Here is a 12,127-nt window from a genome sequence, read left to right on the forward strand (position 1 = left end):
CCGGGCGCAGCCAGGCACGTCAGCGGTGCGCCGGTGGTCCCAGGGGCACCTGGGGGATGGAGTCCCCAGCCATTGCCCTCACGGCGCTTGTAATGGCGAAGTAAGCCCCGTGGCCGTTTCCCTCACGGCAGGAGCTTAACGGGAACCAAGTCCGGTGAGTAGATCTGACCCCCACTGAGCGCTCGGTGCTCCTCTGCTTTGTAGCGCCGCCGGGCGAAGCCAGGCACGTCAGTAGTGCGCCGGTGGTGCCAGGGGCACCTGGGGGATGGAGTCCCCTCCCCAGCCGTTGCCCTCACGGCACTTGTAATGGCGAAGTAAGCCCCGCGGCCGTTTCCCTCACGGCAGGAGCTTAATGGGAACCAAGTCCGGTGAGTAGATCTGACCCCCAGACAAAAGTTCAAACCTAAGTATCTTGAAATTTATATTACTTAACTTTGGTTTCTTATTTCAGTTTTCTTTCCATGTAGTTTTTGTTCTCTTTATTCTTTCTTCTTGTTAGGTCTTGCCTGAGACAGCGCATGCTGTCTCTTCGAGACATTTAGTAAGTGGGTTTTAAAAGTGCCACCAGAGGCTTTTGCTAGCCTCCAGCTTGCGTTCACGAGCATGTGCACATACACAGCTGCCATCTGTGTTTTGTTGCTGTAATCAGGCTCCTCTGCTCGCACCCCCTCCCTTCTCCCCCTCTCTCTTTATCAGTTTCATTTGTGTCTTCTATCGCTGTGAATGCTGCTCTGCACACACCTCACCTCCCTTCTCCCCCTACCTCTTTGTCAGTTTCAATTGTGTCTTCTATTGCTGTGAATGCTCCGCTGCTCACACTCCCGCTCCCTTTTCCCCTTCCTTCTTAGTCAGTTTCATCATAATCTTTTCTTTGTCCTTTTCTTATCTTGACCCGTCACGTCTTTCCCGTCTACTTCATCTCCTTTCTTCTCCCTTCCTATGCCCTTCTGCCTCTCCGATTGCCTCGCCATGTTTGTTCTTCAGCTCCTTTCGCTCCTGCCACCCTTCTTCCTCTCTCTGCATTTTCTGCCCTCTGTCACACTTTAACTCTCTTTTGCTTTCAACCTGCCCTAATTGCCTTCTTTTTGCTCCTTTCTTTCATCTTCCGCCTATCGGTTCTCGCTTCTGCTCTCCCCTTCACTCTCCTTCCTCTCTCCTCCTCCTCCTCACCTAGCCCTTCGCCCTGCCTCTCTGCTTGTGTTTCTTCTTTCCTTGTACTCCTACGCTGATTGTCTGGGAAGAATGCAGCTAGGCAGGCCCCACCTCAATTTGTTATTTGGAACATAACATTATCACACAAGTGAAAAAACAAACTCCTGTAACCGTGACAGTAATACTTTGATGTGATTCCACCCGCCCTTCTACAAGGCGTGAAATATTTATTATGTTATTAAACACGTTGCATGTACCACAACACGGTACAATGTACGAATAAGAACTCTTGGTGGAAAATAAGCTTTTTCAGTCACAGCGCTTGACATACTTTTAAAATTGTTTGTTTCTTTACTTGGCCTCCGTACTGTGAAAAACAGGGTCAGGCTCACTGTCATTTTGTGAAACAGGCTTCCAACTTGCACATCCCTATCACTCTTTTGGGGCACATGAAGTGTAGTGTGGATGCGGGCGGGACACATGTGATCATAATTCTTATATTGCGCGCTCTCCAACTTTATCATCCCAAGGCACTTTCCTGGTCGCCAACTCAACATGGAAACATTCTGTGCAACTCAGCAAGAACAAAGCTGAGGTGACGAGGTGGGGAAATATTTATGACGTGAAAATCATCAATGGTAACTTTAACTTTAATAGGATCCAATTAATAAAAGTTTACTTAAATTACATTTGAGCTTTTCTGCTTGTGCCACGTGGCAATACTAGGCACTTGGTGAATATTTTGAATCTAAATATGAACCGTAGCATTATGTTCAGATTCCATTCAAACTTTGCCCACTGACAGGTTGGCAGCCGGCCACCCCTGTGCTGCAGAAGACGAGCTCCCACTTAACGGAATCAGCACGTTTTTCTTCATAGATAAGGGTGAGATGTTCAGAATGGCGTTACAAACAAATGAGGTTTGATCTGAAATGCTTCATTTGGAAAGTGACATTTTAGGGACATTGGGAACGCTTTTTCTTATCCTGAAGTATCTGTTTTACTTTTAACACATTGCTTTTAAAGTGTGCTTTTCCATAATGAATGCTATGCAAGCAAATCCACTTTTTTAATTTGATTTCCGAATGTTGGAAATGAGGGCAGCAAGTGAAGAGAGCATGAGAAGGCAGATGAGGAGAGCGAAAACAATCGTTGGCATAGCCAATAGGTCTCGCCTTTGGGACCTTATAAGTGTTTAAGCAGTTGATGTTGTTGCACCAAGGATATTGTACTGCATAACTAAATACTTATAAGGTCCCAAAAGTGAGACCTATTGGCTATGCCAATGCTTGTTTTTGTTTAGGGGGGAAGGTGTGTTATGTTCTTCTCCCTCACATTTTATGCATGTAACTTAGCGTGTATCCTTCAATTGTACTGTTACACCGCACTTCAGAATGTTATCATCTTGTAAGCTCCAGTCTAGCTGTTATATGCTATAGGATGAAGAAGAGAGACGCTTTGGAGAGGCTCCTGTAGTGTTGCGCTCTAGTCTCCGGCACGCCAGCGTGATGACGTGGTGCGCCGGAGCTGGATCAGGACACTCGCGCATGGGCGAGAGAGCAGAGAGAAAGCGTGCGATTCAGTTTGCGGGCAGAAGCGACCGGAGCCGGTCCAAGTTAGACGCTCGGCGCTCTTTGTAATAGCGGTTTCATACACTGAATAAAGAAACCAGTTCATGTACCTGCAATCTCTCTGTCATCTTTGGGGAGCGAACCTACAACATTACAGTGGCGACGAGGAGTGGGATAACCCCCACAAACTCCACCCCAAGCAAAACAACGATCGGATCGGCAGCAAGTCAACGCCAGCGACGTGTGAAGGTCAGAAATCGTTGTGGGGGGACACCAAATAAGAGAGAACGCCCAGGTGCAAGCACTCTATTTACAGGAGAGCGTGGCAGCAGCGCAATACCTCACAAGCCTAGGAACCACGTGGCCCGAGGCCAAACGCCCACGCCCCCAAGGCGATCGGAGAGCGGTGGGTGCACGCAGCTGAGACCCTGGCAGATAACAGAGACAGTGACACGGGGGACGATAAGGAACGCCGCCCCAGCAACTCACGAGGAGGGAACTCCAGTGCACCCGGCAGCCCTAAAAGCCAGGGGGACGACTCAGACCGAGAGGAAAGGCTCAGTACACCAGGCAGCCCCAGGAATCGAGGCGAAGGACCAGGAAGTGTGCCCAGGATGAGTAACCAAATGACATCCCTCACAGCACCCGTTCCCTTTCTACCCAGACCAGGAGAACCCCTGATGAAGTGGGAGGACTGGAGGGAATACTTCAAAAACTATGTGGAGGCCTTGGAAGATGAAAACGGGGAGCCCTTTCCTAGTGCTAGGAAGAAAAGATTACTGCTGCATAACCTGGGTCCGGAAGGCGTAAGAGTATTTGCAAATATTGTACCAGCGACGAGACAAGCTGCGGACGACGAAGTCTTCAAACATGCTCTGAAGGACTTAGACAATCACTATCGCCCGGCGGTGTGTGTGTCTATTGACAGGTACAACTTCCAACAAAGGAAGCAGGAAGAAGGTGAATCCATAGATGACTATGTGGCAGCACTAAGACGGCTAGCTATCACGTGTAAATATGGACAGCTCCAGGATGAATACATCAAGGACCAGATAGTCATGCACACCACAAACAAGTCGGTCCAGGACAAGTTGTGGGCTCAAGGTGAGGCATCCCTAAAGGACGTGATCGCAATGGTCAAGAAGGCTGAACTTTCAAAACGCTGCGCAGAAGCGGCGAAAAAGGAGAACCCCCAGAGACCGATGGTCAACAAAATAGACGAAGCTCAATCCTCGAACAGGCAAAGGAGACCCAAAGGAGAGGGGAGACACAAATCAAGGTGGTCAGGGAAACCAGGACCAACAGGAAAACAGTCCACGGACAACAGGTTCTCATGCTACCGGTGCGGGAGCACAGCACACATGGCACAAGACAAGCGGTGCCCAGCATTTCGCACCAGATGCTCGTTCTGCGGATTGGTTGGCCATTATGAGAAAGTGTGCCGCAAGAAGGGGAAGAAATCCATGGTGAAATGCATTGAGCAGCCTCAGTCTGAAGAACAAATGGAAGATGACCTGGAAGACGATGACATGGTCTTATGCGTTGAGGAACAAGTGCTAGACGTAACAGGTAAACGTTCAGACAAACCGCGAACAGACATGCTGATCGGAGGGGTGAAAATTCACATAGCGATAGACTCGGGGTCACCGTACTCCATTGTGCAAAGATCTGTATGGAAGGAGGACTTTGTGCCCACCCTCGGCCCGTAGTTAAACCCACCTGACATACGACCGATATCATACACCAGCAACGCAATCCCCATGGTAGGGTTCCGCACCCTGAAATTTGAATTCAGAGGAAGGTCAGCGCAATGCAAGCTATATGTAGCGGAACGAGGGCCCTCGGTCCTGGGCTGGAGAGACCAAGGCGACCTTGGAATAAAATTAGACCCAGGAGGCAAAGAATAAATACTTCTGACGGAAGACAGCTGCTGGCTAGAACTGGAGAAACTGAAGTACGCCTTCCCCAAGGTGTTTGGAGGCACTGTCAGGAAACTGGACAAATTCGTGCACAAGATTCTTCTCAAGGAGGATGCTCGCCCTGGATCCCACAAAGTCAGGAACTGCAGCTGCAGTCTTCCAAAAGCTAATGCACCGCATGTTCAAAGACATACAAGGCGTCCAGTACTTTCAGGACGACATCCTGATAATGGGCACAAGCCGAGAAGATCATGATAAGAAACTGACCAAAGTATTGACAGTGCTCCAAGAGAGAGGCCTCACTGCCGAGTGGAGCAAGTGTAAGCTGAGCATGTCAGCAGTCACCTATCTGGGACATGAGATAGGGAGTCAAGGGATCACTCCCAAGAGGCAAACTGTGAAAGCCATTTGTGATGCCAGAGCCCCAGCCAACAAAGAAGAGGTGAGGTCATTTTTGGGAATGGCGGAGTATTATAGCAAATTTGTTAGACATTTTGCCACCAAGACTCATAGGCTCCGACAACTGATCAGAGACAAGTCGACGTTCCAATGGGACGGAGAAGCCCAGAGTGAATTTTGGAGAACTGAAAAGCAACATAAGCCAGGCAGTGCCCCTGCATGGATATGATCCTTCGGGTCACACAATCTTGACAACTGACGCCAGTGAAAGAGGGTTAGGAGCAGTGCTAGCACAGGAGAGAGTGGATAACACGGTGGAAACACTTAGCTTCGCCTCCCGGGCACTGTCCCCCACCGAACAGAAATATCGTGTCATTGAGAAGGAGCTGCTGGTGGTCACGTGGGCCATGGGAAAATTCAGACAGTTCCTATGGGGCACCCGCTTAAAGCTGCAAACGGACCACAAACCACTGGTCAAGGTGCTCACCTCCAGCGGGCATGATACAGCGACGCCTCGCATTGCAAAAATGACACTCAAGCTGCTAGACTACACCTATGATGTTGAGTACTTGCCAGGGATGCGCAATAAAGTAGCAGACTATTTGAGCCGGGCCTCAGCCATGGAAGAGGCACCGGTAGTCCTGCCGGGCACAGATGAAATGGTAGCTGAAATGGCTGACTCGGAGAAGAACATCAGCAGGCAAGAATGGGCCCAAGCCTATGAAGGAGACTGCGAAATGAAGGAAGTCAAACAATTTTTGATTTCCGGGTGGCCAAAAAAAACCACCTTAGAGAGACCCTGAGGAAATACTACGAAGTGCGCGAGGAGTTATCAATGAGTGATTCAGGGATCTTCATGTAACGAGGAGACAAGGTAGTTCCACCAGCGACATTGATCCCACTACTGTTGAAACAACTCCATGAAGGGCACCTCAGCATCGTAAAGACGAAGATGCGTGTGAAACAAATGTACTGGTGGCCTGGAATGGACAATCAGATAGAGCGGCAAGTGAGAGAATGCGTCCAGTGCCAGGGAGCGGACAAGGTCTTGAGAACGTTAAGGCCTGCCCTGGGTACGTTTGAGCAGCCCCACAACCCGTGGGAAGACATAGCGGTGGACATATTGGGTCCTGTGCTCGACTCCAGAGGAACGGCCAAATACCTGTGCGTCGTTGTAGACAAATATTCAAAATGGCCAGAGGTAGATGTGCAGGAAGTCATGGACTCTGACACAGTGTTGCAATTTCTCACCTCAGTGTTTCTACGTGAAGGAATACCCAGGACGATCCTAAGTGATAACGGGTCACAATTTACTTCGGAGAAATGGACTAAGTACATGGAGAGAAATGGGATAAAGTCCAAGCACACAGCAGTATACCATCCCGCATGCAACGGACAAGTGGAACGGTTCAACCGTGTCCTGATGGGGTCCATACAAGCCGCAATAATGCAAGGAAAAGATTGGGAAACAGAGATTCAGAGCATGCTATGGGCCTACAGGATCACACCGACTGGGCTAGGCTATAGCCCCTTCCAGATTTTGAGAGGCAGACTCCCCTTCACTAGGGACAACGTTGTCTGGAGAGAGAAAACGTTAACGAGCAAGTGGTTGCCTGCTGTGGTACAGCACAACCTGGAAAGAGCTCAAAGGTTGTACACTGATCATTACAACAGGAGGCACGACACGAAGGACACTGATCTGGAAAAAGGAGAATGGGTTAGAGTCAAACTTGCAACGCTCAAAAGAAAAGGTGAAAGCAAGTACAGCAAACCCCTGTAGGTGGAGGAAGTGCATGGAAGAGCGGCATTACTTAGTGATGGTAGAGTGTGGTCCCAAGACCGCATGGCGAAAATCAACCAGATCATGCAGTGGCCCACCAGCAAGGAAGATGACACCGAGGATCAGAGACAAGCCAGCTGGGAAGAAGAGATGACCATAGGAAGCGAGAGTCAGGAGGAAGGACAAGTTCAAATGGACGATGAAGGGTGCGAGGAAGTCAGTGCAGAAGGAAGGGCGGCTGGAAACAAAACCTCCGCTACAGAGAAGGAAGCTGAAACACCGAGGATGGCAAAGAGCCCTGCACGTGAAAGAACCAGGGAAGAGTTCACCCCGGTAAGACGCACCCGCGCAGGGAGGGCTGTGATCCGGTCCTCTCGATTCAAAGACTATGAAGTGAATGACTGTTGAACTTGGGACTTGAAATGTTGTTTTAGTTGTTGGAAAAAGAGGAGATATGTAGTGTCGCGCTCTAGTCTCCGACGCGGCAGCGTGATGACGCTGTGCGCCGGAGCCAGAGCGGGACACTAGCGCATGCGAGCGGAGAGAAATCGCACGATTCAGTTTGCGGGCAGAAGCGACCGGAGCCGGTCCAAGTTAGACGTTCGGCGCTCTTTGTAATAGCGGTTTCATACACTGAATAAAGAAACCAGTTCATGTACCTGCAATCTCTCTGTCATCTTTGGGGAGCGAACCTACAACATTACAGCTCCTTGATGCTGTACTCTTTTATTTGGAATAAACTCATCTTTATATCATCTACTCGACTGGATCTCATCATCCCTGGACCTAACACTATGCCAATGCTTGTTTATTGCACTTCGAAAGCTGGTCCACGGATTGAACGAATCCGTTTGAAAAAACAATGATGCAGTGTCTGGAATCCCATGATTATAAATTTGACGCTACTGCAAGGCCAGGCTCACATACTAAAATGTTGATAGCCGAGCAAGTTAATTGTGGGATTTTTTTCCTCTTTTTCAATCCAAAGAGTTTTTACCAGTAAAAAAGCTTTTGGCACATCGCCCACACAGTCTAACTAAATGTTTTTTTATGAGATTTTGTGGCAAGAACTGATCTCGAGAATCACCCCGAGTCTGAGAGTAGCTGGTGTATTTTGCCCGAACGCTGATCTGCTGCGAGTCTGCACAACAGTATTGGTATGACGTCATTATGCAATGGAAAACATAACATTTCTTACACACAGAGTTCTGCGCATGCGCAGATTGAGTGACACGAGTAGGGTGTGCACATCCAGATGGGGGAGCACGAATAGACAGGCAGAAACCTGCATGACTCGGCACCCCTCTGACGTAGGGGGTTACAAAACGATGGGGGTGGTAATATAGTTAGAACACCGGAGCCGAGCGCAAGGCAGGGGCTCTCCCTGGTGAACAGCGGTTAACGCTGCTCAAGCAGGAGTAGTGTTCGCCGCTGGATCTTAAAAGCGCATGCGTGCAAACACACGCATGCGCACTAAACGGGCAGAAGAGCGGGGAGCTTAAAAATACATGCAGCCAAGACATGGGTTTTCCACGCATGCGCATGGGGTGGTTCTATTGCTAGTGCACCGGCGCAGACAGAGAGGAGCAGACGCTCAGACACACCCACTGCACACAGAGTGAAACTGAAACTTACCTTCACTTCCGGCATTTCTGAATCATGGCGGCGGCAGCTCAGCTCGGGAGCCTCCAGGAAGAGGCCACTTGTTCCATCTGTCTGGAATATTTTATTGATCCAGTGATGATAATCGATTGTGGACACAACTTCTGCCGCTCCTGCATCACTCAGACCTGGGAGGAAACAGATGAAAACTTCCCCTGTCCACAGTGCAGGGAAACATCTCGTAGGAAAAAACTTCGACCCAACAGGCAACTGGGGAACATGGTGGAAATCGCAAAACAGCTTCATCTGCCCCCCGTGAAGCCACAGGGGGAGAATCTGTGCGAGAAACATGAAGAGAAACTGAGGCTGTTCTGTGCAGAGGATCAAAGGATGATATGCTGGGTCTGCCGGGAGTCCAAGGAGCATAAAACTCACTCAGCAAGTCCTATAGAGGAGGCTGCAGAGGAGCACAAGGTACGTCTGTGGGTGTTCAGGGAACACAAAGTCGTTTGTTGAGCCTCCAAGGGGCAGCCGGAGAGCACACGCTGTGTGTGTGGGTGTTAAGAGATCACGAGTCCTCCTTAGTATAAGGCAGACCAGACAGCTCCGTGTTACCGGGACACTACTTTTGCATTCCTGTATGTTGCTTTTTACATATCCTTTTCATCTGGTGTGTTGAAGCAAAATGAACCAAGACTACAACTCCCAGAATGCACTGATATGTTAAATCAAAAGCCCTGAAATGGAAAAAGTTGAGTCCTGGTGGCATGGAGTCATCTGGTCACCCTACCTGTTTATGCCATAGAGGAGGCTGCAGAAGAGAACAGGGTACGTGTGTGGATGTTTATGGATCATAATGCACCCGTGCCCTCAAAGAGAAGTCTGTACAATGAGTGTATGTGGGTGTTCGGGATTCACAAGTGAAGACAGTGTAAGTTCTACAGAGGAAGAAGCTGCAGAGGAGCACAAGGTATGTGTGTGGGTGTTTGGGGATCACAATTTAATTCACTCGTTAAGTTTTTAGGAAGATACAAAGTATGTTTTGCAGTGTTAAGGGATCAAAATTCACCCCGTGGGTACCATAGACGGTGATGGCCAAGATCACACAGTATGTGTGTAGGTAGTGAGGAGTCACACGTACAGACGCTCTGTGAGGCTCCCTGAGGATTACAAAATATATTTGTAGGCTTCAGGGATCAGAGGTTGTGCTCTATGAGCCCCATAGAAGAGGCTGCAGAGGAGCACAAGATGTGTCTGTGGGTATTCAGGGATCACAATGAACCCTCTGGATCCCCCACAGAAGGCTGCCCTAAAGCACAAGGAATGATTGTGGGCGGAGAGACCTATATAGGAAGCTGCAAAAGAGCACACAGTGTGTATGTGAGAGCGCTGAGATCACAGGCCGTACACACTTTGAGCTACAGAGGCGGCTGCAGAAGATCAGAGGTGTGTGTGTGTGTGTGTGTGTTATGGGATCTAAATCTGTAATGAAAGGATTCAGTGTGGCGGGGCAGTGTGTCGTGCATGGGCTCACACAGTCAGTGTCAGAAGACGCAATGCAGGGTGTGGCACATGGGAACACATGGTCATTTGACAAAGCAGGAGAGGTGGAGCAATGCAGGGTGTGACATATGTGGTCATATGGTCATGGCACACAGCAGGAGAGGTGCATTAATGCAGGGTGTAGCACATGGGCACACATGGCCATCTGACAAAGCAGGAGAGGTGCATTAATGCAGGGTGTAGCACATGGGCACGCAAGGCCATCTGACAAAGCAGGAGAGGTGGAGCAATGCCGGGTGTGACATATGTGGTCATATGGTCATGGCACTCAGCAGACAAGATCCACGATTGCAGGTTGTGGCACACGGGCTCACATGATCATGGAACACAGCAGGAGATGTGCAGCAATGCAGGGTGTGGCACAGAAGCTCAGATGGTCATCAGACGCAGCAGAAGGTGCAGTAGAAGAGCTGAAGCAATGCATTGTGAAGCGCACAGGGTCACAAGGGCTTCAGCGCAGATGACTCCCCAGCAGTGCAGGGGTCATCAGACACAAAGAGGTGCAGGGTCCAGGTGCTAGACTTACATCATCATTGGGCACAGAGCGAAGATCTCCTGTAGCTCTGGCTGAAAGAAGTTCACTGGCGTTGGGGACCCCTCACAGGAGGAAGGACCATCTGGCAGGGTTGCGATCACAGGCTCCACGGTCTGGGGAAGCACAGAGTCTTCAACCTCCTCACTTTAAGATGCTGAGCACAGGACTGGGCTCTGGATGATCAGGACAAGTACTCTCCTCTCAAGCAGCCCACCTAATGGGTCCTTCCTCAGCAGCAACAGAGTTTCTTCCTCAGTCCTGGGGGTCCAGCGCCTCCTGTAAAAGGGAGACGGCCATCATTCCCGTCTCTGGTCTTCAGCGTTCTCTTCAGTGCTGTGAAGAGCTCCATAAAGTTAAAAGGGGACAGTTTATATCCCGTCCTAGGATCGTTCACTTCAATCCAACTGATCACTAAGATTCATAGTTAACCCCAGACTTTTGGAAGGAACCTGTGAACTTGAGAGTGAACCACACACAGTCTTTTCTTCCATTAGGATAGATATTCATCCCAGATGGTTGTATGTGGCCCTAAAAGAATTATAATTGAGGGTGGGGTAGGGGTTGTTGTGAGGAGCAGGGAATGGTGGGGCGGCTACAAAGAGAAGGGGAGTTTAGGCACTGACTATAACTAAGAATCCGATTCACTCTACAACAGAAAGCGTTTCACTCACACCGTGGCCCCCATTATCGCACACGTGAGCCTCACCTCACATGTTCACAAGCACAGCATCCTTTAGACCTGGGCCTGAAGGTACCTAAGCCACACAGCACTGTGAGCCCATACTATTGGTAAAAAGTCCTATACAGATCTGTGTCCCAACATGTTTCCTGCACATACAGTGAGATGTAGCCCGTAAATGACAAACTACACAGATTCAGAAGGTAGTGTCAGTAGGCGCTCTCCACTCTGAGTTTGAGGAAACATCTACCCACTTTGATATATGCAGCGGCCACCATTAGTAGTGTCATGGCTGGTCATGGGTGGGGGTTTCACTTGGGTTAAAAGCAGGACCTCTGTTGGTGGACTTCAATCTCATACTTTGCTGAGCAACATGCCGGATGTAAAACACTTGTCAGGGGACTCGTGGTACGAGTCTTCTGCACAAGAAGATATCCCTGGCCAGGATAGTAAAACAGAAGCAGTTTGTCACATGGACACTGAGCCAAAACCTTCGACCCTACTGTTCACAGTCTCTATCTGACTGCTGCCATCCTGCCTCTTCGAAATGGGGTCTCTAGTCAGCAGTGGTATGCACCCTGTCCAAGTAGGAACCGTCCCTCTAGTCGGGGTAAATAAGTTACATGTGTGGTGCAGGGGAAGTGATGTGTCGTTTCTGAGCTTGATACCTTGGTTCCTTCCTACGGTGGTGGGTCGACGAAGAAATCGGCGCTCAGGAACAATGTACCGGTGATGTGTTGAAAATCAAGTTGTGCTGCGTCGATTCCACAGTGTTGAAGCAGGTGCTGTGTCCGAGTTGGAGTGGTGCGTCATGGACCTCAATTATGCTGTACTCGAGACACACGCATCAGTGGTTTTTCAGAGGCGCTGCGACACAAATGTGGGGGCCTGCGTTATAGTAAAAATGTATTAGCCGTAACATTACTT

At 49.5% G+C, this 12,127-nt stretch overlaps 1 protein-coding gene across 1 annotated transcript in view; it reads left to right on the top strand.

Moving 5' to 3' along the window:
- Window positions 1-8,420: 8,420 nt before the first annotated feature.
- LOC147710189 (E3 ubiquitin-protein ligase TRIM39-like) overlaps window positions 8,421-12,127 on the top strand; it is a 236,764-nt gene continuing 233,057 nt past the window's right edge. The window contains exon 1 of the mRNA XM_086919946.1: window positions 8,421-8,897. Coding sequence (XP_086776072.1) covers window positions 8,481-8,897 — 417 coding nt within the window. The 5' untranslated portion in view covers window positions 8,421-8,480. The remainder of the gene's footprint in view (window positions 8,898-12,127) is intronic.

This window comes from Lissotriton vulgaris, chromosome 5, assembly GCF_964263255.1.
Source record: "Lissotriton vulgaris chromosome 5, aLisVul1.2, whole genome shotgun sequence".
Classification (NCBI taxonomy): domain Eukaryota; kingdom Metazoa; phylum Chordata; class Amphibia; order Caudata; family Salamandridae; genus Lissotriton; species Lissotriton vulgaris.